Source organism: Eptatretus burgeri, chromosome 15 (genome assembly GCF_056783735.1).
Source record: "Eptatretus burgeri isolate ZD-2024b chromosome 15, Ebu_testis_v1, whole genome shotgun sequence".
NCBI lineage: Eukaryota > Metazoa > Chordata > Myxini > Myxiniformes > Myxinidae > Eptatretus > Eptatretus burgeri.
In genome coordinates this window covers 6,121,094-6,147,245 of record NC_140975.1, presented here as the reverse complement: position 1 = coordinate 6,147,245, position 26,152 = coordinate 6,121,094, and the positions used below count along the sequence as shown (strand labels likewise).

The 26,152-nt window shown below is 45.3% G+C and overlaps 1 protein-coding gene across 3 annotated transcripts in view; it reads left to right on the top strand.

Moving 5' to 3' along the window:
• Positions 1–26,152, top strand: part of LOC147011406 (guanylate-binding protein 1-like) — a 27,940-nt gene extending 1,788 nt beyond the window's left edge. For 2 of the 3 annotated variants that reach the window (XM_085857418.1, XM_085857419.1), the window contains 9 exons: positions 11,904–12,031; positions 17,260–17,369; positions 17,980–18,235; positions 22,084–22,261; positions 22,892–23,172; positions 23,470–23,682; positions 24,021–24,123; positions 24,582–24,685; positions 25,047–26,152. In XM_085857418.1, coding sequence (XP_085713544.1) covers positions 11,904–12,031; positions 17,260–17,369; positions 17,980–18,235; positions 22,084–22,261; positions 22,892–23,172; positions 23,470–23,682; positions 24,021–24,123; positions 24,582–24,685; positions 25,047–25,250 — 1,577 coding nt within the window. In that variant the 3' untranslated portion in view covers positions 25,251–26,152. The remainder of the gene's footprint in view (positions 1–11,903; positions 12,032–17,259; positions 17,370–17,979; positions 18,236–22,083; positions 22,262–22,891; positions 23,173–23,469; positions 23,683–24,020; positions 24,124–24,581; positions 24,686–25,046) is intronic. The other variant, XM_085857420.1, reaches the window with a different exon arrangement.

Below are 26,152 nucleotides of genomic sequence, written 5' to 3'. Positions count from 1 at the left end.
CAGGAATGATTCACGCCCACTTTTCCTCCATCCAATGGGGGAGCGTGGCTCCGCCCCCGAGCCGATCCTGATCCAAAAATCTGCATATGGTTTCTCCTGTCGCACTATAAAGCGCCGAGCGTGGAGCGAATTGGGTCGAGTTGAGAGTTTCTATTTCGGGCTCGGGCGAGTTGGAGAGGTGTGGCAGCGGCAGCGGCAGCGGCAGAGAGAAGAGTTTCTGTTTCGGGCTCGAGGGAGAGAAGAGTTTCTGTTTCGGGCTCGAGGGAGAGAAGAGTTTCTGTTTCGGGCTCAGGCGATTTGTGGCGGCGGCGAAGTGTGGCAGCAGCAGCCAAGACGGGTCTGGAGGAGAGTCGGTCTGTCGGGGTTTGGAATCTGTCGGGGAGCTGCAGAGAGGAGAAGCCGGGAACGCGGTCGAGGGCGCAGTGGAGTCGCTCGTCGCGGGACCCAAGCAAGCCAGCGATCCTCTTTCCCCAGAGCATCAACAACCCCCCCCTGTTTCCCCCGCGCTGAGATAGTGCGAAAAGGGGGGCCCCATTCCCACAACATTCCAGGCAGTGCCAGCGAGGCCCGCGGAGGAGCGCGGAGTCGGGGCACCGCCGCCATTTTGGGGCTCATCACAAGACGGGTAGGCTCGATGCGGTCTCGGCCCCAGGCCCGTCTGCCCCCTTGTCGTAGAGGGTGGCCCTTTTTCTTTTGCTTTGGAGTATATGTGTTGTCGGTGCCGTCTGTAAAGTAAAACTGTGTAAGTGTTGCCGCGTGCTCACGTAGTCGGTAGTAGATCTGCATTGTGTTTGTTTTGTTGCAATTGCTTTTGGTGCATAATTGTTGTGTTTTTGTTACATTTGCTTTTGGTGCATAATTGTTGTAATTGTATTTGTGTGCTTTCCGTTTGCCGCGGAATAAATGTGAATTATGTTGAACTGTTTTTCCCGTTTCGCTTCGTCTTTTCTTTAATTGAATCTCCATCTTACTTCACGTAAAGGGTTGGTCGTGGGCTAAATACACCCGACAATTAATCGGAACCGTCGAGGTTGACAATAACACTGCTCGGTTATCCCGATAGTACGGAACGGGTCGCTTAAAGTGGCCCGTGTCCGAAGTCGACCTGCAGCGAGGTGCGATCGCCCGGTCTACCCTCCGTGTGGGTACTTAGGTAGGTCGAATTTGGCGAACAACCTTATCCCACGCGGGGGGCCGATTGGCACGATCGTGGTGAGGCCGAAAGGCCCACTCGTGACTAGTTCCCAGCGTTAGTCCGAGAGGGTCACGACGGAATTGTCCGTCCGGTGGGCGACGTGCCGCGATTCGAGTTACGTGGCCGCTCGCATGCCAGCGGGCGCGAATCCGCAACACTGGTGTCAGGAGTGGGATACAAACTCATCCCCCTCCTCGCGACACTGGTGTCAGATAGCGGGAAAACGGGCTCTCCTATCTCCAGCTAAATTCACGGGAATCGGTCCAGGGGTGAGAGGAGCGACCCCCGATTCCCTCCAAATTACGAGCGATTTAAATTAACCCTTTACGAGAAATAAGATGGCGTCTCAAGGCGAGCGGGAGCCGGGGGTATTAGAAATGGATTTAGAATGTGTAGAATCCATGGTCCAGGATGAAAACCCCGTGCAGGAAATGTTGGTTGTGCAGGAACATGAACTCCCCCAACTGAACCCAGAGTTCGAAATGGGCGCAGTGGCTGGGGTGGCGGACAGACGGCCCTCACGTGCGAATTCGCCCACGGATCGGACGATGGAAATGTTTAAGGCATTGATGAGGAAAATGGATGCGAATACACAACAAATGAAAAACGAAATAAAAGGCATGAACGAAATGATGGATACAAACACAAACGAAATAAAAGGCATGAACAAGCAAATGAACGAAGTGAAGGTGAATATGGAAACAAACGCACTCAAAATGAAGGAAGAAATTTTAAAGAGCTGCGGGGTGAGACGCAGAACATGGGCCGAAGCCTGCAGGCGGGCATGAAGGCAGTGACCAGGGAGCTTAAAATGGCGACGCCACGTGTGGGAGCGAACGAGCTGGGAGGGAGTGCAATGGCTGTCAGGCCCGCGGTGGAGGCGGGTGACAAAGTAATTCGGGAGACGTGTTGGGCGAGGGTCGTGACGGAAAAAGTGACGGTGACCGAGAGGGAAAAACTAATTGGGGTGACGGAGACGTGCACGAGGGAGATAACAAGGGAAGAGACGGAAATAATAGTTGAGACAAGGGAGATAACAAGGGAAGAGGTGACTGAGTTGGCAGAGACACGGGAGATGGGAACGATAGAGGAAAGACTACACGATGAAAACGGGGTGGAAGAAACTAAAGACGAACACACACACGGAGGTGGTGGAGGATAATGGGGGTGAGCTGGCGGACTGGGTAGAGACCCAGTGCGAGCAGCGGGATAGCCTCCTCCAGGAACGAGGGGAGGGAGTATGCCCCCTTGAGGCGAGTCATGACCAGGTGGGTTCGGTCGTGCTTTGCGAGGTCGAGGGAAGGAGTGCTGTGGACAGGTGCACGGAGAGCTTGGGGGGGTATAGAGGCCCTGGAGACCCTTGTGGGGACACGAATCCCCAGTGTGGTTGTCCCAGTGTGTATGGTGCAAGGTGTGAGTGCGACCCCGTGTGTGAGTGGTGTGGTGGCAAGTGTGCCGAAGGGCGTGCTCCCCAGCATGCCGTGTGTGGATAAGACACCGCGGGCGAGTGCCCCCGCGTGTGTGAGTGGTATGGTTTGTGTGAGGGAAATGGCACGAGTGAGTGAACGGCTGAGTGCAAGGGAGACTGTGTGTGTGAGAGAGCGGTATGTGAGGGAGATGTCGGTTGCCATGCGGGAGCACGCAGCCGCGTCTCCCGGTGTGAATGTGATGGAATGGACTGTGAGCGTCGTTACACGCAGGTGTGCGTGGGTGGAAGGGAGACGGAGACGGCGACAGAGGGACAAAAGCCGAGTAGCGGCTGTAGATGTTTTGTGCACCGTGCCGGGTTCACCCAGCAGCGAGCGCGAGGTCCGTGCTGTGCAACGCACGAGGCCCCCACGTGCTCGCTTACGAGAGTGAAGTCCCGGTCCGGAAACGAGCGCGGTGAATGTTGCCGATCCCGCGACGGACAAAGTTTAGGCAGGATTTCGGATTTGCACCGGACGGGTTCTCCACGCGGGCGTGTGTGTTGCGCTCCAACGGGCAGAGCACATGTGTTCGCGTGGGGAACCCCTCGAGACGTGGGGCTTGTGTTTTTTTCATGCGCACGGTGACGTCATGGTTGCACGTGGGGTTGGAATCCGGCAGGAGGGGTATCCCTGGCGGATGGTACCGTCCAAGGAGGGACGAGGTACACGTGCAGCTGCATGACGTCACGGGCAGGTGCAAAATGCGCGAGCTGTGAGTTACCGCGTTGGTGCTGCGCAATTAGAAAAAAAAAAAAAAACAGCAAGCCTCGCTTTCGGGTGAACAGGATTCCCGGGCAAGGGGTGGAAGACCCCCTTACCTGGGCACAGGATGAAACTAGTTAGGGGAAGGGTTAGCTTAGTGAGACCGGCTCCATGGGGCAGGGGTAAGTCCTCATGGGGCCCGTGGAATGGATTAGTTAGAGGGATTTTAGCGAGATTTAGGTTGGGAAATGGATTTATGGGATTATTTTAGGACAGTGACAGACTTGTGAATGTGTAGTGGGGATGTAGTTTAGCGACGTAGTGTTAAATGGAACGTGGTGTAGTTTAAGGGACGACGTGGGAGCACGAGTTAGTTAGGGGAAGTAGTTAGAAGGATGGCAGAGTTCAGCGGTGTGTGTGTTGAAGAGTTGGTGAGTTGTGTGGAGACATGTTGAGTGAGTGAGGCCAGCGGGTCTGTGTGAGTGGAGCGAATGGGGAATGCATGGTGCGATGAGTGATTGGGGGGAGGAGTGACTCCCGCCCAAGGGACCCCGGGGTCAGTGTAGATTGAGTTAGGGGGTTAGTCAAATTGAAAAATGGAGGTCGTTTTGTTGTTGGTGGGAAAGTAGGCTCGATACCCATTTGGAGGGGTGCAGGAGCCCTGTTGACGGGCTGGGAGCGTGGCTGCGAAAGGTGAGTATCGCTGAGTGGGTACCCCGGGCACCAGGCTAGTCGGCCGTAGTAGGCCAAGGGCCCATGGGGGGCCGGAATAGCGTAGTGGGCACGGGTGCGTCTGCTTGGTGCGGGGGCCCGGGGCGCCATTAGCTGCATGGGCAGTGTTGTGGGCACGGATGACCCTCGGAAAGGGGCCCGGGAAGCCAGCCTGCCACGTGTGCGTTTCAGGGGAGGTGCCATGGGGGGCACTCCCCGGTGTTAGGGAGCTGGTAGGCTCGGAGGCAGTGTAGTGCCCGGGGGTGCCATAGCTGGAGAATCGGCGGAGGGTAGTGCCTGCCAAGGGGAGCCACGTGTCACAGCCATGAGACCGTGTGAGGGCACGGAGAGAAAATTGGGGGGCGAGGCCCGAAATTGTAAGGACACTAACACAGGCGACGGGAATCTGGGTTTATAGAACCAATAGTTTGAGCGAGAGGCGCTTGTTGAAAGCCCCGGGGTAGTTTAACAGTTAAATGGATAGGGTAGAATATGAAGTGTACCCCTCCGCACCATCCATCCCCTCGCTCTCGTTGTGGGCCGCTGGACCCACTTTGTGTTATAGATCGCTGAAATCTGGGGAGGACATTCTGAGGCTTGAGTTGGGCCTCGACACAGGACACTAGCTCTCCCTTATTCCCCTCCGGGAAGGGAACGTAGGGGTTGGGAGTAGGCTAGGTGACAGGATAGGTTAGCCAAACAAGGACGATAAAGGGGGTTAGGGGACGATTTATAGTGGGGAAGTAAAAATAAAAATAAATTGGGGTTTGACAAATGAAGGGAGTGGGTTTCAACAGTGACAGGCAAAGGTGATAGGTTGGGAGGGAGACCGTAGAGTAGGTCCGAGCCCACCTTCCGAGTGGCCAGCACCACCGCACTCCCTCCACCAACCTCCACTGAACGGCGAAGGCTGGCCAGCTTCATCGGCAGCTGTTGTTTTGCTGCAAGGCCTGTGCCGGCTGGATCGTCTGCAGCTGCTGTGTTGCAAGGCCTGTACCGGCCGGATCGTCTGCAGCTGTTTTCTGCAAGGCCTGTGCCGGCCAGTTCATCGGCCGGCTGTGTTTGCCTGCAGCGGCCTGGTTCTGCAGGCTGTGTTTGCCTGCTGCCTTTGCCATGCCATGCCCACTGCCCATGTTCACCAGCCCCGTTCAATATTGCTTTGCCCCCCCCCCCCCCCGTTCATTTCCATGTGCGCCAGGATCAAGGCAACAGTTTGCAAGCTGCGAGAACTGTCCTGTTTGCAGCTACAACACGGGCCTGTAGTGGCGGCCCGTGCACCGTGTTTGCGTCCATCCATTCATCCATTCATCCATCCATCCATCCGTTGTACTCATTGCGTGTGCCACTTGAGCTGGCACGGAGACTGCGTTTGTGCAGCCCATGCACCGTTGTGGTTCACTGGGTTCAGTTCAAAAGGGAAGGCCTTGGACTGCGTGTGAGCAGCCGGTCACGTTCCCTGTCACCTGCATTGTTTGAGCCAGAGACTGCATGCGGTCAGCCTGGCTCCCTGCTAACTGCTTTCTTTTTGCAGAGTTCAATGATCCTGGGCCATGGTTTAGTGTAAAATTTGTAAGTTAAGGTAAGATGTACTGTAAATATGAGTGCGCCCCCGGCATGTCTGTCTTAGCGCCGGCAATTTTATTTAAGTCGTCCGTGTGAGTGGGTTTGTTTAGTTAGTTACTCAGCCCTTAGGTTATTTATTTTGGGGACACGAATACCATGAATGTCGCACTCAGGGATCTGTAGGTAAAACGTACTAGGGGAGAACTGCACATGATGGCACACGAAAATTTGACGACTCGGGACGAGTCTGTAAAAAGGGGAGGGGGTAGTGTTGTGGTTGAGGAAATTCGCAAACCACCATTCAGGTCCCATAGGTGAGATATCTCTGTAAGTATATGTGTAGTTAGCCCAAACCCATTGTTTAGAGGGAATAAATGTCATTCATTCGGGCTGCGACCCTTTAAGATAGCCGTTTTTCTGTTCTATCTTTATTTTGAACCAACCACGTCTCAACCGCCATCACACAACAACCACCAACCGCAACTCCGCTTCACAACAACAACAACAACAACAACGCCAACAGCCACGACCTTTACCGTCACAACTCGCTCTCGCAATCATCGCATCACCGCCATGCCAAGCGTCACCGTGGCCAGGGACCACCACAATAAACCCTCCACCACCTTCACCTCTCCTCCTTCTGCCGCCATTCCCGCACCGCTTGTGGGCACCGATCCTGGACTCGTACAGGGCGCGCGCCAAGCAGCGGGTGCAAAAAGCGGCCTTTCCGGGGAAGTCGGATCAGGAATGATTCACGCCCACTTCTGTTCCGTCCTATCAGCGAGCGCGGGGCGATTTGGGCCCGCCTCCAGGCGCGTCGGAGTATAATCGATATATGCAGATTCGAGGATCAGGAATGATTCACGCCCACTTTTCCTCCGTCCAATGGGGGAGCGTGGCTCCGCCCCCGAGCCGATCCTGATCCAAAAATCTGCATATGGTTTCTCCTGTCGCACTATAAAGCGCCGAGCGCGGAGTGAATTGGGTCGAATTGAGAGTTTCTATTTCGGGCTCGGGCGAGTTGGAGAGGTGTGGCAGCGGCAGCGGCAGCGGAAACGGCAGCGGCAGCGGCAGAGAGAAGAGTTTCTGTTTCGGGCTCGAGGGAGAGAAGAGTTTCTGTTTCGGGCTCGAGTGAGAGAAGAGTTTCTGTTTCGGGCTCGAGTTGGAGAAGAGTTTCTGTTTCGGGCTCGGGCGATTTGTGGCGGCGGCGAAGTGTGGCAGCAGCAGCCAAGACGGGTCTGGAGGAGAGTCGGTCTGTCGGGGTTCGGAGTCTGTCGGGGAGCTGCAGAGAGGAGAAGCCGGGAACGCGGTCGAGGGCGCAGTGGAGTCGCTCGTCGCGGGACCCAAGCAAGCCAGCTATCCTCTTTCCCCAGAGCATCAACAACCCCCCCTGTTTCCCCCCGCGCTGAGATAGTGCGAAAAGGGGGGCCCCGTTCCCATCCCATTCCAGGCAGTGCCAGCGAGGCCCGCGGAGGAGCGCGGAGGAGCGCGGAGTCGGGGCACCGCCGCCATTTTGGGGCTCATCACAAGACGGGTAGGCTCGACGCGGTCTCGGCCCACAGGCCCGTCTGCCCCCTTGTCGTAGAGGGTGGCCCTTTTTCTTTTGCTTTGGAGTATATGTGTTGTCGGCGCCGTCTGTAAAGTAAAACTGTGTAAGTGTTGCCGCGTGCTCACGTAGTCGGTAGTAGATCTGCATTGTGTTTGTTTTGTTGCAATTGCTTTTGGTGCATAATTGTTGTGTTTTTGTTACATTTGCTTTTGGTGCATAATTGTTGTAATTGTATATGTGTGCTTTCCGTTTGCCGCGGAATAAATGTGAATTATGTTGAACTGTTTTTCCCGTTTCGCTTCGTCTTTTCTTTAATTGAATCTCCATCTTACTTCACGTAAAGGGTTGGTCGTGGGCTAAATACGCCCGACAATTAATCGGAACCGTCGAGGTTGACGATAACACCGCTCGGTTATCCCGATAGTACGGAATGGGTCGCTTAAAGTGGCCCGTGTCCGAAGTCGACCTGTGGCGAGGTGCGATCGCCCGGTCTACCCTCCGTGTGGGTACTTAGGTAGGTCGAATTTGGCGAACAACCCTATCCCACGCGGGGGGCCGATTGGCACGATCGTGGTGAGGCTGAAAGGCCCACCCGTGACTAGTTCCCGGCGTTAGTCCGAGAGGGTCACGACGGAATTGTCCGTCCGGTGGGCGACGTGCCGCGATTCGAGTTACGTGGCCGCTCGCACGCCGGCAGGCGCGAATGCATACAATGTATATATATATATATATATATATATATATATATATATATATATATATATATATATATATATATATATATATATATATATATATATATACTGCAAATGGATGGTGTGTGTGTGCGCGTGCATATCATACTTTTTGTATCCATTAATTATATACATCTATTTATTAATTACACATTACTGGAATGTACCTTTTGACCTTTGAGATTCCTGAGACCCCTTCGACATTTGAAGACCCCTAAGACCCTGAGGACCCCAAAGACCCTGAGGACCCAAAATACCCCAAACACCAATATGACCCAAAAGACCCAAAACATCCAGAAGACCCCGAAGACCCAAAAGACCTTGAGGAGCCAAAATACCTCAAAGCCCCAAAAGTCCACGTGGACCCAAAATAACCAGATTATCCAAAATACCCCAAAATCCCAGACGACCCAAAAGACCCAGATGATGCAAGAGTCCATGAGGACCCAAAAGACCCAGATGACCCAAAAGACCCCAAGGACCCAAAAGACCCCAAAATTCCTGAGGACTCAAAAGACCCAGATAAACACCGAGGACCAAAAAGACCCCAAAGTCCCTGAGGACACAAAATACCCAGATGACCAAAAAGACTCAGATGACCCAAAATACCCCAAATATCCAAAAGATCCAAAAGACTCTGAATAAGAAAAAGACCCAGATGACCTAAAAGTCCTCAAGGACCCAAAAGACCCAGAAGATCCAAAAGACCGACAGGACCCAAAAGTCTCCAAATACCCCAAAGACTCACATGACCCAATAGTCCCTGAGGACTCAAATACCCAAAAGTCCCAAATAACCCAAAATACCCAAAAGTCCCCGACGACCCAAAAGACCCAGATGACACAAAAGTCCACGAGGACCCAAATGACCCAAAGGTTCCTGAGGACTCAAAACACCCAGATAAACCCTGAGGACCTAAAAGACCCAAAAGACGGCGATAACCCAAAAGTTCCCAATGACCAGAAAAGACCCAGAGGACCCAAAAGACCCCAAATATCCAAAATATCCAAAAGGCCCTGAATAAGCAAAAGACCCAGGTGACCCAAAAGTCCTTGAGGACCCAAAAGACCCAGAGGACCCAAAAGACACAAAATACCTTGAAGATGCAGATGACCCAAAGAACTCAAAAGATTCAAAACTCTATGAGGATCCAGAAGACCCAAAAGTTCCCAAGGATGGAAAGGACCCCAAAGACCCATAAGACCCCGAAGACCATTTAAGACCACGATAAATGGATGAGGTGTGTTTTTCTGTGTGTGTGTGTGTGTGTGTGTGTGTGTGTGTGTGTGTGTGTGTGTGTGTGTGTGTGTGTGTGTGTGTGTGTGTGTGTGTGTGTGTGTGTGTGTGTATTTGAGAGTGTGGGAGGCATGTTTTTGTTGAGTTTTATGAGAGCGTTCTGATGTGGAATGTGACACACCAAAATGATCATCATGACCTCCTGAGTTGGTTACGCTAACTAACGACAAAAAATCCATTAGAAATCCCATTTTATAAACAAGTTGACCCACCGTAATTTTTGTACTCCGCTCCTTGCGAATTCCACATCCAGGCAATGCATGACATCATCGTCGGGCACGAAGGAAGGGAGTACTCAGTTTTTACTCCGTCTGTTTGTTTGTTACTTGCAAAATCGAACATTTTCAAGTATATTTGTCAGTCAATTTTGTTATTCCGTCTGTCTATGACTGTGTCTGTCTGTCTGTCTGTCTGTTTGTTTGCTTGTCTGCCAATCGCCTACAGGTCACAATTTTAAACCGATCTTCACGAGAATGCACCACATGGTAGAGTTTGTCATAAGTAAGAAGCCCATTGTTTGAGGTCAAAAGGTCAACAGAGACCCTAGGTCAACAACTAAGGTGAGATTTCTAAAATCCTCATTTTTCATCCGATTGACGTGAAATTTGAAGAGGATTTATATTTCAGGTCACTGAATTCAACGAGGCAATTATTTTTGAGGTGAACGTACACCAACACGTCAACATAGGCCAAAGGTCAACAACTTCAGTGAGATTTCTAAAATCCTCAATTTTTATCCGATTGACTTGAGATTTGAAGATGATTTATATTTCAGGTCACTGAATTCAACTAGCCAATTACTTTTGAGGTCAACATAGACCCAGATGACACAAAAGTCCACGAGGTCAGCATAGATCCTAGGTCAACAACTAAGGTGGTATTCCTAAAATCCTCAATTTTCATCCTATTGACGTGACATTTGAAGATGATTTATATCTCAGGTCACTGAATTCAACCAGTATATTTTCACTGAATATTTTTGAGGTCAACATAGACCCAAGGTCAGCAGCGAAGGTGTTATTTCTAAAATACTCAATTTTCATCCCATTGACATAAAATATGAAGAGGATTTGCAAATCACGTAACTGAATTCAACCACTAATTATTTTTGAGGTCAACATCGGCCAAAGGTCAACAACTAATATAAGGTGGTATTTCTAAAACACTCAATTTTCATCCAATTGACTTGAAATTTGAAGAGGAGTTGCATATTATGTCATTGAATTCAACTAGCCAAATATTTTTGATATCAAATATGTTTAATGGATTTTGCAAGTATCGTGCTCCGTCTGCACGACGTCCTCTTGTTTGTTCGTCTGTCAATCGCCTACAGGTCACAATTTAAAACCAATCTTCACAAAACTTCACCAAGTTGTAGAGGTAGTCTCAACTGAGAAGCCCATTGATTTTGATGTCAAAGGTCATCTTGAGGTCAAATTTCTAAAATCGTCATTTTTGTATCTGATTGACTTGAAATTTGAACAGGATTTGCATATTGCTTCACTGAATTGGGAAATCAACTATTTATTTTTTTTGAGATCAAAAGGTAAAAGGTCAAAGGTGAACTCAAGGTCAAATTTCTAAAATCATCGAGTTTCAATTGAAAAGTCGTCATTTTACATCCTATTAACTTGAAAATTGAACAGGATTTGCAACGTGCATTACTGAATTTGGAAACCAAACTATTTTTGAGGTCAAAAGGTCAAAGGACGACTCAATGTCAAACTTCTAAAATCATCAATTTCAATCTGAAAAATAATCTATTTTCATCTGATTGACCTGAGCTTTGATTAAGATTGTCAATTTTAATCTTAATGAAATGGACAATTTGATGTATCCATGGCAACCTTTGGAGAGTGTGGTGGATTTTGGGAGTATTGTGCTCTGCATGATGTCTTTTTCTTGTTTGTTTTTCTGGGCAATATCTCAGCCATCCTTTGAGCTTGGAAGCTGAAATTTGGGGACAAAAGTGTAGATGTGCTTTGGCAAAAACGATGTTTAAATTTTTTTTATTAATCAATTAATTACTTAATTCCTTAATTATTATCAATTTATTTTCTTTCTCATCTGGGCAATATCTCAGGCACCTTTTGACCTAGGAAGCTGGTATTTGGAAACGACAGTGAACAAGCGATATGGCTATAAAGGGTATTTTGTATTGATTAATCAATTAATCGATTAGTTATTCATTTTTCGATGAATGACTCAATTTTCAAAAAGTTACAGATTCGGATGAAACATTGGTGGTTTTGGTTTGCTATTCACCAATTGATTTAGAAATTATTTTACAATTATTATTTGGATATTTTAATTCTGCAATTAATCAATCAATTTATTATACACCGCTCCCTCCCAATTCCGTCTCCATGCGCGACATGGCGAGTAAGTATAATTTGTACACATTCATCTCGGAAGTGCACCGCTCCCTCCAAATTCTGACTCCATGCGCTGCACAGCAGAATCGCTGGGCGCCGAAGGTGCCCCGGCAATATATTGCATCGGAGGATTTGATATTTTTTTCTTTATTTGGCATGGGGGTGGTGTACATTGAATATACCTCAACTTGTTGGCTTTTGTTTTTTTTCAGTTAAAGAGCGAAGTGCTGATGTGTTTCTGGTTCGACTGTAACTCAGGCCTGCAGTATAAGTAATCAAATCCTAAATAATTTCCTTTTATCCCTATAGGGTTCATGTTGGGACATGCTGTGCAGTCTTGTACCAAAGGCATTTGGGTTTGGCCAAGGCCTCACCCTCACGATCCCAAGAGAGTTTTGCTACTTTTGGATACAGAAGGCTTGGGTGATGCAGAGAAGGTACATTGACATCACAGACCTGTAGATTCTTCTTCATAATGTGCAGTGTATTTGCAAAGATTTGTCCTTATTTTGTAAGTATATTTGTAAGGGTAATTTGTAAAGAATCTGATAGGGTATAAAATCACACTGATGATGAACCAGGGTTATAAAATTTCACAGGCCTATGTATAATAAATATCAGTGTGTGTCTCCTCCATAACTCCAAAACCATGCAACCGAGCGGCCCCAAACTTTGCATGCATACCAAGGGAACTACACTCAAATGCATGAATGATAACTGGATATTTCGGTAAATTTAAACACCCCTTTTTTAAGATAATTAACGGCTTTCCTTCATGAAAGGCTGATGTTTGGTCAGCTCCACTTCACCTCACAGGGGTCTTCACCACCATTTTGATTTGGCCTACTAAAAATGCCTTGCCTTGGAAACACAATCTACTCTCATGGACTGATTAAAGTATATCATGGAAATATGATTTAGGATTTGAGGATCAGATGTCGTGGACTAAATAAGCGTCGAAATCTGGAGTGAAATGTGGAAATGTAAAGAAACTACTAATTCTCATAACTAAGTGTATGTCTTATGAGCTTTAAGCAAGGCTGTTAGCACCCTCCTTCTTCATATTTACACAAGAAAATGTAAAATTGTCAAAGCATTAAACTTAATTTTTTTCTACTGTTCTGCTTTTCCCAAAGTGTAAATTCATTGAGTGCAACAAAAATAACCGGAACTGCAACTTTATAACTGCTGGCAGTGATGACCGAGTACCAAGGCGTCCTGCTTTGACACAACCCTGGTGAGAGTTATTGGGGTCGGGGAGGGGGGGTGGAACTATACATGCCCCCCCCCACTTTAATACAACTCTGCTTTGATCAGACATGTGAACAATGACCTCCTCTTTATTAAACTAAATTCAGAATGGGATTTAAAAAAAATTGATTCAAACCAAATTGAAGACGAAACATTACATTGGAATTATCAGAAGAAACCCAAAGAAGCAAAAAAAAAAATCAAAGATGGAGTCATCAGGAGGAACCTGGATAGGATTCGGGCCCGGTTGAATACAATTCCCTCATCCTGAAGGAAAGATTCTCTTGAAGGTACACTGTGATCCCTTAGCGAAGGATTTCCTTGAGGGCTGTTGTTTAAACAACCTTTCGGAAATCCTCGAGTAAGGACTTCCTCAAGGGTGAGGAAATCCTTCGGAGCCCTTGCTATGCCAGGCAACCAATCGGATTAGGGATAGGAAGAGGTGTCGGAAAGCAGGATGGCAGCAAAGCAATCTCCAAACTCGCTTCAGGAAGAGACTGAAGCACTAGTGGAGGCTTTTCTCAAGCACAAGAGAGACAATACGTTGTACAGTTGTATGATGTACGTTGTGGAAGTACTTTTATGTTTAAATACAACACTATAACTGTAAGTAGTGTATAATTGTTAAGAATCCCTCAATTTGGGTACGACATGGTCGACAGGATAAACCCAGACTCCCCAAGTAGAATGAGGTCCCACACATCTCTGTACGACACAGGATTGACGAGTTATGGACCGAGTAACATAATGTGTTCAATCTATTTATTACATACGCAGTTGACCCTTTTTTCTGGGGTCATCGTCAGTATCAATTGAAGTGATATCCAAGTAACCTGAGCACGAAGTAATGGGGAGAAATATTTGAATATGCAACGTTTTGTATCCCGGATAAGCAAATATGCCGAGTATTCCAGTCTTCGAAGTTGAGGAAATATGCACACGACTCAGACGTGGGAAAGCCATAACCGAAGTGCTTTATTGTGCATGTGCATGCTTCATCCCTTGGTGACGTCAATCCTGAATATTCCAGTACACATCACAATAATCCTCAAATTAAGGATATCCTTAAGGGAAACGTGAGGAAATATTTCCTTTAGAATGCTTTATGCCACTGGGCCTCGGGTTTCAACTGCCACTGCTCTACACTCAAACCCATCCAGGTGCCGCCAAGTGAGCCGCATTCAAAAAAAACCTATAAATTAAAGAAGAACCCAGATTCAAAAAAATTAAATAATTATGGCTGTCAGACCATGTGTCGGATCAGGTTGACATTTAAAACATATTGTTGCGGTTCTAGGAACCGCATGCATCCAACATATCTTGGTCCCAAGACAATTATTCCATTAATATATGTGTAGATAGTCCCCTCCCTTTTGTCTAGCGGGACAACAGGGGCATGCGTTGCGAGGATCTCATAGCTCGCTTTGCTTACATCATTCATTCTGACTTCATTCCTTCTCTTCTTTTCTGATTATTCCTGAGGTAAATCTGAGCCACGTAAGCCCTTCGCTGTGAGATGGGTCCTCAGAAAAGGTCAAGCAGGCATTACGCTGGACACCTCTCCGTAGAAAACACAACCTGCCAAACGCACTCGCAGTGGTAATTTCCACCCAATGGACCGGAAACACACCCAACACGATGCCCACGCTGCACGGAACACGTGCAGGTCCGTCGAGGGTGTGGTTTTCCCAGGTAGTTAGACGATGTGGGTACTTCAGTATATTAAAATTAGGCAATTAACCCTACCCCACGCCATCTAAATATTGGCGACCATGGTCCGCTAAGGGACCCGTGACCTTTCGCACTTATCCGAGAGTCTGCTAACGTGCGACGGAAGAAACAGCACCTTAAGGCCCCGTCACACCTTGACGTTTTAGCCAGCGTATGCCGACGTATGAAAAATTGTTCTAAAATGCTGGCACATGTCGAATACGTTATGGGTAAGTTTTGTATACGTTAAGAGCACGCTGAAGCACGCTGGCATATGTAGTAGTATGCCGAGCTCGTCGACAAATTTTAAGCATGCTCAAAATTTTCCGACGTGCTCTGCGTATGACTCACACGTTCCACATGCGCTAGCCATAAGTTGTAGGCACGTTATGCGATCGTTGACACACGTCGACACACGTTACTTGTAAGTTACTCATAAGTCGAAATACGTCGAGGTAATGTCTAGCGTACCCGAACGTTATTTCTAACCTATGAGTAACGTGCTTTGAACCTATGTGTAATGTATCTCCAACGCATATTGACGTATGTGGACGTATTTGACGTCTTCTGGACGACCACAGAACTTACTGAACGTGTTTATAACTTACAGCTACCGTATAATGGTGTATTGGCAGCGTTTAGGGGAATTGGTATATAAAAATGGGGTTCACAAGGGGAACCCGTCAGTGTTTCAGACTCCATGGTGAGTAGATGTCCATGTCAGTAGTATCAGTAGTAGTAGTAGGTGAGCGTGTCAGTTGTAGTAGTAGTAGTAGGTCCATGTCAGTAGTAGTAGGTGAGCGTGATGGGGATGGTGTGGGTGATGATGGATCCTCCTTGCGTCCTCGTCCACGGCCACGGCTAGGAGACTTCTTGGCAGCATTCTTCGAAGTTTTCTTCGGCATGACGGTGATGTTGACACTTCGATGTCTAGCTTGGTTATGATTAAAATCGTTGAGTGGCAGCCTATTAATAGGCTACGCCACGTGATCGTCGGCGATACGCTGCCGCGCGCTTTGCATAAGTTAGACTATCGTTGGGCATAGGTTGTGAACGCCGACAACACGCTAAGCATTCGTTGGTATAAGTTATCTATAAGTTATTGAAACGTTCTGTGTACGTTACTAATACGTTATGCATACATCCAACTCGGTATGAATACGTCCAAAACTGAAAAAAACATCAATAGTTCAGCGTACGCCAGCGTTTTACATACATTTTGATATGTTGCCATACGCTGGCTAAAACGTCAAGGTGTGACAGGGCCCTTAGAAATGGCGCTCAAACACCACATGAGCATCGACAGCACAGAGCTCCTGTCCTCAAGCGATCCCTCAATCGAGGCCGATAACAGTAAAACGACAACCACGCCACGTTGTGCATGATACGGGCGGCATGTACTTTTCAACCCATTTCTGGACTCATTGTCTCGATCGGGTTTTGCTGATGAACACGCAGGATACACACATACGAGTCTCTTCTTTTTCTCTTATCTCTCTCTTGTCCAATCTTTTTGTAGTTGCGACCCTGAATGCTCTGCGTGTGATGGAGTTTGAATTTAATGGAAGAGCTGAACCTTTTTGAGGAATTGCATATTCCTAGCTCTCATTCTTGTGGTTTCTGTGTTTCTGCTGTATTTTTTGGTGCTGATCTATGGCCGTTAATAAAGACTTCTTGATAAGTGAGGCCAACAATAATCGGTGAGGTCTGTTTCTCTTATGAATCTGGAAAGTAGGTGATGTCTGTTTTTTGCTGCCTCTTATCCGGTACACCTCCCTCTGCTCTCTCATTTCTCATCAGGATGCACCCTCTTCCTGGTTAAGCTTCGATAATCCAGGCTGACTGCACACGTCAACTTTTATTTCTCACTTCTCCATTCCATGGAACAACCTTACAGAGTCTTTTCTTTACCACTCTTCCCTCCAAGGCTTCAAGCAGGCACTGCATCACCACCTCGTGTCATCCCCAATCCCGACCCACTATCTTTCATTCCGCCCATTAACCCTTGCTTACCTCACTTGTTTCCACACTACCCCCAATATCAATCCAACCTCGCTCTTCCACGAGCCTTGCTATTGTAGTGGAAAAAAAAACCAAACCCCAAAGGGGTTTGGGAAGACTGATGAGTAAGGTGTATCAATCAGTGTTGTGGAATATGCTGATTGGCTGCACTCAAATACAATCATGAGTCGCTTCTCCTGCATGTCTCACCGAAGACTGGCCGTAGTCTTTGATTGGGAAAGTGGTTAAAATTTACATGGACATCGGAGGTGAATGTGAAACTCCACCCCAGTCGGAATAGCCTACATACATTATTCGATCCAAACTGGAGGGCCTGTGGGGAGCGATAGGTAACTGTCAGGAAGCGATAGTTTCCATGGAAGGTCATGCCCCATACCCTCCAAGGGAAATGCCACTCCCTCATATTTACGGAGCACAAAGTCCTGAGCTCAAAAGTCAAAAGTCAGCAATCAACTAAAGTCTATATGATGATTTGAGGTGATTCTGCCCTCTCATAGAAATATATACATTCTGGTAGAAACTTTTCGGTTGCATCTGGAGCAGTGCCAGGAATCTTTAGTCAATGACTCTCTGGGAGATTACTTGATAGATTTTTACCTGTTTGGGGTTACAGTGAGATTAACAGGTTTTCCCATTCTGATTGTGATGACCCTGTGCTTCGGCATTGTGTGTACTCCTACAGGACAGCGAGTCACATGACATCCACCTGTTTACGCTCACTCTTCTCCTGAGTTCTGTCCTCATTTACAACACGTCGAACGTCCTCAGCAGTGATGGATTTGACCAATTGAAGTATCCTTTCATTGAGGACAATGACATCCAGTTTTGATGTTCTGCTGACTTTTTTTAAGGAAAGACAAAAGTATCTACAATCCTCAGATATATCATATTTCAAATGGTTAATTTAGTTTTAGCTTTTTAAAAACAAATGCTTCAGATTTGTACACTTTTCTGCACGAATGTGGATTTACTGTTAACCTGCATTGTAATCAACGAACCACCTGGTTTGTAAGTACTTTGCACGACTGTCTCTCGTGAAAACATGACAAACTCCGTAAACGAAGGTCTTAAATTTACTCTCTTGCCTTGCTGAATACTGTGCTTGCACACACAACAATGTTGTCAGTGCAAGTAAAGTAGTCTCTTTAAAACATAGATATAATTGGTACCTGTTCCTGCTTTTGAGGCTCGGGAGTAACTGCTTTGTAGATTGGTCTGAGAGTCTCCCTCCCATTCCCTCCAAAAAAGTAAAAGGTGTTAATCATCCAAAGATAATAAAGTAATAAAATATTCTATATTTCACCTTGTATGGTTTGATTTGCAGTTCCCCTTTGGCCAAAAATACAGACTTCAATTTCATTGTCGTCTTGAGATTCCTTTTGTTCTTAACTCCACGCTCCAGCATGGTGCTCAATCTTGCGGACCATGTAAATACCAAGATACACCAAAGGGATGATGAGAGAGGCATGGACTTCCACCAGTACTTTCCCACCTTTGTGGTGTGCTTGAGGGACTTCACCCTGGTGCTGGAGATCGATGGAAATACGTGCACTCCTGATGAGTACTTGGAACACTGTTTGAGCATTCGGAAAAAAGGAAAATCGAGATCCTGCAGGGACTTCAATGACCAGAGGGAATGTTTGTCTCTGTATTTCCAGGTGAGTTCTCAGAATGATCTTTTCTTTTTCTAAACAGGAAGACGATGCTCATGAGAAAGGAGATTGAGGAATAGAGAAGACTAGGAGGAAGTAGCATCGTGGAGGAGATGTTATTGAGGGTAGACAGGAAGAATGAATAAGAAGAGGTAATTAGATGAATTTTAAAGGAGAAAAGGGTGGGGAAGACAATGAAAGATGTAATTAAGTTGCACAAGTGAGATAATATGGATATGATGAAGTGGAGATGGTTGGTTCAGTTGGAATTTGGGATGAGAATGGTTGAGAGGTTTGATAATGAGCAAAGAAAAGCAAGACCAGGAAGAGTGGGGTTGGATGAAAGCCAAACCAGAAGGAGAAAAGCTTGAGTTAACCCTCTCCAAGGATAGTTCTTGTCTTGTCCTTTTTCCTGTAGTTTGTATCCTTGATCTTCCTGTCATTGTTGTTCTTATCCTTGTTCCTGTCCTTGTCTCTCTGTCCGTCCGTAAGCAGTATAACTCAAAAAGTTATGGGCAGATTCAAACGAAACCCGGTGGACAGGTTGGGTATCTAACAAGGACAAATTGATTCGATTTTGGTGAAGATCCGAATCCGGATCTGTATACGAGAATTATTTCATTTACAAGTGATTCTTCATAAATGAGAGATAGGTCCAAAAACAGAATATTGCATAATATCTCAAAAAGTTGTTGGTGGATTATGACAAAAAACTCGGTGGATGAGTTGGATAGGTGACGAGAACAAGCCAATTTCATTTCGGTTCAGGTCCAGATGCAGATCCGGCCTATCAATGGGATAAAAAAACCACGTGAACTGTTCCTCTCGGTGGACATATGTACTCTACAGAGTGCCGTTCTAGTTGAGGTTGTTGTAGACTGTGACAGAGTGTTGAATTTAGGAAATGGAAACTGGAATTTGAGACAATAGTCATAACATATAGATTAGGAGGTGTTTGGGTTCCATTCGGATTCCTTGTGGAACATCAGAATGAACCAAACGAAGGTGTTAAAAGTGTCTGTCCAATAGTTAAGCCCCCCCCCCCTGTGGGATCGGGGTAAGCTTAAAGCTGTTGTCGGGATTGTTTAGACAATTAGTGCCCCCAATTTTAAATGTACCCCAGAGTTTCCTTGAGCCTTTGGGGTACCACTTCTTCTTTATTTTTATTTATTTATCTTTCTTTATTTCAATTCAACTTCCATCGTGGCCAAGGGCCAAATTGAGGTAACTTTTACAATGGATAATTTTAACAAAATTAATACAGCAAGTTATAATTCAAAGATAAATAGTACACAAAAGTCATGTCGGTGAAAAGTATCGAAATTTTTTTTTTTTTAATTCCACTGGGCCATCTAACATTGAACCTATTTAACTTAATCGATCCCATTACCCCCCTTCTTCATTGAGATATTTTACAAGAAATGGAACCGTGCTATTTTGATATCTTGCTGTTCGGCACTGGTCGATTTTGTACTAGCGGGTACCACGAAGCTGCATCGCATGAAAAATGAGTCCATGTTCAATTTGTTAGGGTTAGAGAAAAATTTCAACCCATCCCAGTCACTCAGTGCATCCAAGTAGGAGTCACATTGGTTACCGAGAACAATCCTCATTGCTCTTTTTTGGATTTTGACTAGGTTTTTAGTTTGCCCTTCTATTCGTCCAGGATACAGCATATTCGAGTGATGGTCAGACGTATGACTTGTAGATGTCGATAAGATCGTGTGGTGGGATATTGAAATTTTTCAGTCTACGCAGCAAATACACTCTCTTCTTGCTCTTGGTTACCATTTCCTTCACTTGCTTGTCCCATTTTAGATCATCCTGGAGCCATACTCCTAATAGTTTGGTGAATTCAGGCAGCATTTCAACCAAACAGTGTGTGCTTGAAGACTCTTTAAGACTCCCATACTGATGTCTATCAATATTGGGTATCATGTCTTCCTGCATCCATCTGGCAACAAATCCCTCGCAAACCTTCGCACACTGGGAAGTTATGGATACTGATCTCAACTCTTTGAGAACAGCCGGCTTTTCCTTCGGTACAGGAACCACATCAGCGTCTCTCCAGATTTGTGGAAGTTCGCCTTCTCTCAACGATGAATTGAAGAAATCAGTGATGGGAATACTGAGTTCACGTGCAAAATCCTTGAGAAGTCTGTTTGGAACATCATCAGGGCCAATGGCTTTCCCTGCAGTGATCTTGCTCAATTCGTGGTACATCTCCCACACTTCAACTTGAGGTTGTTTTCTTCGTTTTTACGCAGCACAAGGCCGCAGGGTAACATCATTGGCTGAGTGCACGGCTGTGTAGCTGATGCCCTCTGATGGTCAGGGAAAGAATTTGGAATTTGTTCATGGTGTCTGGGATAGCTCACCTACTTTTCGCGAAGGTACCGTTGGGTCTTTAAAATCCACCAACGAATGCTGGCAGGTAGGAGACACGTTTAACGTCCATCCGATGGATGGCACACACAGTGATTAATCACCCTGCCTGTGGAACACCGGGATGACAGTTTAGAGCTGGGTCAACACACTCGTCTTTCGGCTGGATAGCTTAGTTAGAGGTGGTTGTGCATACCTCTAGGTCATCTTAGCCCATCCTATGAGTACTAAAGCATCGTTTAGGTTTCTATTTTTTCCTGCACTCCCAATTTTCGAACTACAGTAAATCTCGGAGCCAACTGGGACTTCCAGAATGAAATTTTGCATCAATAATTCGAATATAAAATATGTGGGGATGACATAATTTTTGACCTTAACCTAATTTTAAGGTCATGACTTAATTAAATCATACTCCAAGTTAAAGGTCAAGGTCAAATGGTGGTCTGAAAAAACCAAGACTCATCTTTTTTGTCATTGCTCAATCCTATTAATATTTTGCAACTGTTTTACTGGCTTTGACACCAACACAAATTTTAATTATGGACCCGAGGCATCAAAAAGCTCCATACATTGAACAAAGTTTCAAACGGAGCACCTCACCACCATGAGAGCATTTCAAATGTATCAGATGTGGCAATAAATGTGAATTGTTGCTCCCAACTTGCCGGCTCGATGACAGAAGACGCCATTTTCATTCCCCCCCCCCTTCATCCCGACCACGTTTAGAATCCTGTGCGGGCACAGACAACTTGATAGTTTTTCCACTGCAGAATCTCAAAGACTGCTTGGTTTTCAAGATGTTTTTGCATCATAATAGTGGATCTGCTCTGAAGTTGTGCACCTCATATGTCATTGGTGGCCTTGACCTACTTTTTTGGGGATCGTGACCTAGTTCACTATAAAAACACCTTTTTTGATCATGACTTGAATAACGTTCCTCCAATTTTCATGATGTTGAGTTTTATCAATGGTTTGCAGATGGCGACACATTTTCTTAATTTACCCTCTTTCCCTAAATGTTGATGATCAGTCATATGGCGGTCCGAAAAACAAACAAACATGTGGCTATCATTGGATCGTGGACCAAGGGTAAGCTGCAGGTGATCACCAAGGGGAAGCTGGAGGAGACTCACCTTGGCGATCACTCTGTAATCACAGATATCTCGCTTTATTCATGATTACTGATTAAATAATTAATTAATACACCTTATTATTATCTCCAGTTCCCCCAGATGAACTCCCCAGTAGTACCCATCCTGCAGTTTTTGAAAGAAAGCTTGTCCTATCCTATTTACTTACCTTGACCTATAGAATTCTAAGTTTGAATAATTTCTGCATCATTCCATGGCAGAAACTGTATGAATGACATGATGTCACCGAACAACTATAAATACCCCAATAACTATATTCCTTTTGTGTTTTATTTTTTATTTTTTGAAATCTCAAACGAAACGTTTTCCTCGTCCCAGGACAGGAAGTGTTTCGCTTTCCCCATGCCCACAAGCCAAGAGGAAATGGTCCAGCTCGACAAACTGAGTGATGGAAAGTTGAATGAAGAGTTTCTGAAGACTGTGGAAGATTTCCAGAGAATGATTTACGAAAAGGGGAAAGTGAAATCATCAGGGAACCTTGTTCTCAATGGAGACTGTGAGTACACATAATGACGTTTGTGGGGGAAAATGTGATTTTGTTCATAAAATGATTAGGCTCATTGAGGGTGTGCAACAGAGGGTGAAAGGTAAACGCATGGACAAAGGATAGATTTGAACAGGTGAACGTGAGATAAACAGGAGAAGGTATGAAAGAGGACAGGTTGGCATAGTGGGGGAATCAGACAAGATTAGTGAGAGATTACAATATCATGATTACATGTTAGAACGTCGACGAGCTGTTCCTTATATGAATAAAAGGATTGCCAAGACTGGACATGTGAAGCAGTTACAGATAGTGAAAGGGAAGGACTTGGTGAACGGACAAATAGCAGGTTAATGGAATAGCATGTGCAGCCTTAATGTTGACAGCATGAGCTCCAAAGAGAATAGGCCTCTCCATTCTACTGCTAAATACTTGTCATGCATGGTACACATGGGCCCTTTTTAGTACATTGTTGGAAATGGGTCCATAAACTGACTGATGGAGGAGGGTAAAACCCTCCTCCATCAGTAAAATGGAGGGTAAAATGGAGGGTAATGGAGGGTAAAACAGGAAGCAGCGTCAGATACAGTGGCACGTTTTTTGCAGCATTAAATGTATTAACTTGTGCAATGTAAACGACAGGTTTTGCAATAATGGCGACTGAGTACGTGAAGGCATTCAGCAGCGGCGCAATCCCTTGCATTGAGAGCATCACTCATCTGGCCGTGAAACAGGCCAACGCGAAGGCCAAACAAGACAGCATGGACCTGTACAACACATCAATGGCCGGTGCAGAAGGACAGTTTCCCACGAGCGTGAAAGATCTCATGGAACATCATAAGAAGGCTGTGAACGATGCCTTGAAGTTGTTCATGAATTATTGTGTGTTGGATCAAGATCACGAGCATGAAAAAGATCTCCATGTGAGAGTGATGGGCTTTGCTTCTACCTGCTGGGCAGCATTGGGGGCATTTAAGATGATTTAATCTCTTAAAGAGGAGGAAAGATGTGGATAAATATATGTGGCTGATGAATTGATTTTGTACAAGAGGGAATAATGTGAATAAAGGGCAACAAAGCTGAAACGGTGGGAGATGTTGAAAAAGATATCAATCTGTGAGGCAAAGTTTCTAAAGTACCTTTCACCACGTCTTCCTTCATTCTCCTATGTTTTAATCCCCTTTCATTCTTTCTTTCTTTCTTTTTGACGTTTTATCCAGCTATTTTTTGTCGATCAAGAGGAGTTCTGGATGGAACAAAACTACCTGCGGTCCAAGGAGGAAAGCAAGAAGTGTTTGCAGAATTTGTACGACCCGATACAACAAGATGTGAAAGCAGGAAAATTCAAATGTCCTGGTGGATACGCCCAGTACAGGGAGAGAATTGATGAGGTCATTTTGAAATACAACAATATCACAAATCTGGGTCCGTGGGTAAGTACCAAACGATCACAGCACGGTTTTCATTACGAAACACCGAATGTAATTCACAGCCAATCAGCAGTCGACAAAGGCAAAAACATGATGGCCTCCACAAATATTCACTGGAGTTGCATTTTCTGCTTTATTATTCATATTTTCATCCAAAAGTTGTAAGATTACAAATAATTGTCCAACGATCAGATCTAGTGATTTTCAGTTTTTGAAATTTCACTTTTGTTTGTGATTATCCACTTCCAGGTCTTCTTGGTGGATGAATTATGTTAATTAATTATGAGATGCACGTTACACTGTGTGAGTTTGTGATTAATTACACATCATATATTTTTCAGCAACACGAGGAAATGAAATGTTTTATGGAGAATATATCTTCAGAAACTCGAAATATTTCCAGCCTGGACACTTTGTTGAAAGAAACAGAAAGAAAAAAGTTTGGTGAGTTTGTTACAGAATTATTGTTATTTTTTGTTCACCTGAAACAGTTCATCTACTGTGTGGTATATCCGTAAAAGGAACATAGACAACAGGGAGTTGCACTACTATGAACATTATCTCAATAGTACCTGACCGAAAATGTATATTCTAAATCCAGCTCTTATTTTTACCCTGATCCATCTGTTACTCCACTCTTTGGCGACCAGTCAGGTGAGCTGCAGGACCATTGGTTCTCTGTTTTTTATTTTTATTTTTACATCCTGGGAGGGTACTTGTTATTTGCAACTATTTACAAGAAGATGTTCAAATGCCAAGATGTGGAACTCGACTGCAGTACTACGCGGATGTAACTTCGCTTTTACACTTTGGAATTTTGTTTGGAAAACTATGATAATTGTAACAGTTAATGAGTAATAATGATGTGGATTCTGATTGAAGCTATTTTCCTGTTATTGAAGCAATGCAAGAAGAGGAGAGGCTGAAGAAACAGACTGAAAATGCATTCCAGACACAAGTTAATCAGAATCACATCTTGATGGAGGCCATGAAAAGTCAGTTTAAGGTTTGTTTGGAAAAAAAAAAAAAACATCAATTGACAATCGTCTTTTATTCCAACGTTCAAGGTTTGTAAACATGTAGCTGTAAACTACCTGAAACATCACTTGGATAAATGGGAATTTAGAGATTGGGAATAAGGAATTGGAACTTGCACGCATTTCCTTTCTACCAATCGGGCCTTACTATGAGGAATTAATTGCAATGGTGACATTTTCGGTCATGTTACTATCGGGAAACGTTTGTCGGAAAATGAGAAACCACTGGAGTAATGACAGAGATGTCCTCAGTCGTGTCATCTGTATCATACTAGTGATAAAGCCATCAGATACTGACTGTTTGTTTGTTTTTTCTCTGTGTTGTTAAAGGCGTCAAATGAGTTATTTGAAATGAAAATCCAGACAATGGAACAGCAATTGCAGCAGAAGCTGGAGAGAGAAAATGCAGAAACAAGCTCCATATTCTCACAAATCCTGGATGGTGCTTGTGCTGCCTTCAGTGTGTTCTCCCCAGCAAAAGGCTTGGTCGTTGGAGCTCTTCGAGGATTCGTAAAATCGGTGTATAAAATATGACATGGTTCTGAATTCTGAAACTCAAATGCAGGGCTGTAAATCACTCCATTAATTATAATTATAGTGCAAGGGAATTGTTTTATTGTTTTGTGATAATCTACACAATGAATTGGAATTCTGTTTCGGCAATTTGGTGGAATTAAAAGACTGGGTTCACTTGGATGACCCTTTAATGGACAGCAGAATACCAGGGATGACAAGATTGTTGAGAGGTATACACACATGCCTCTGAGCTGTCGAGTCTGTGTTTGAATCCCGACCCAGCTATAAACTCTCATCGTGTTGTTTCACAGGCAGGATGAGGCATGAATGTGTGTGCCGTCCCTCCGATGAACCTTAAACTGGGCGTCCCATCTGTCAGCAATAGTTGGTGGACGTTAAAGATCCCACGGAGTCCTTCACAAAGAGTAGGCGAGATATTGCCGGCACCCTGAACAAATTACAAATTCATGCTCAAATCTACAGTTGGCAGTGCATCGGTGGCACATCCTCGCCCCTTCGCCAATGTTTCTACTCACACCCAGGAGAGGAATATGAATCTTTGTCAAGGCCTGTGACAGTCTGCATTAGTGGACAATTCAAAGAAAACTTCTTAATCAATTAAGAGTTTAAAAAAAGACTTGTTAACCACCGTGGGAAGGGAAAGTGACAACGAGGGAACTTCGTCGGAGTAAGAAGGTCCCTCTTGTGGACCCCGAGATGGAATTGGTCATAAACTTATTGCATGCACTTTATTCCTCTACATTCTAACAGCAGGACTTTTAATTCTCAAAGCTGTGCTTTAGAGGAAATTATATATTGACTCAATTAATCAAGGGTGTCAGTTACCGGAATACTTGTTTTACATTAAATGGTTGTATACTCTTCATGAAAGAGGAAGCAATAAAAATTCTGAAACCAGT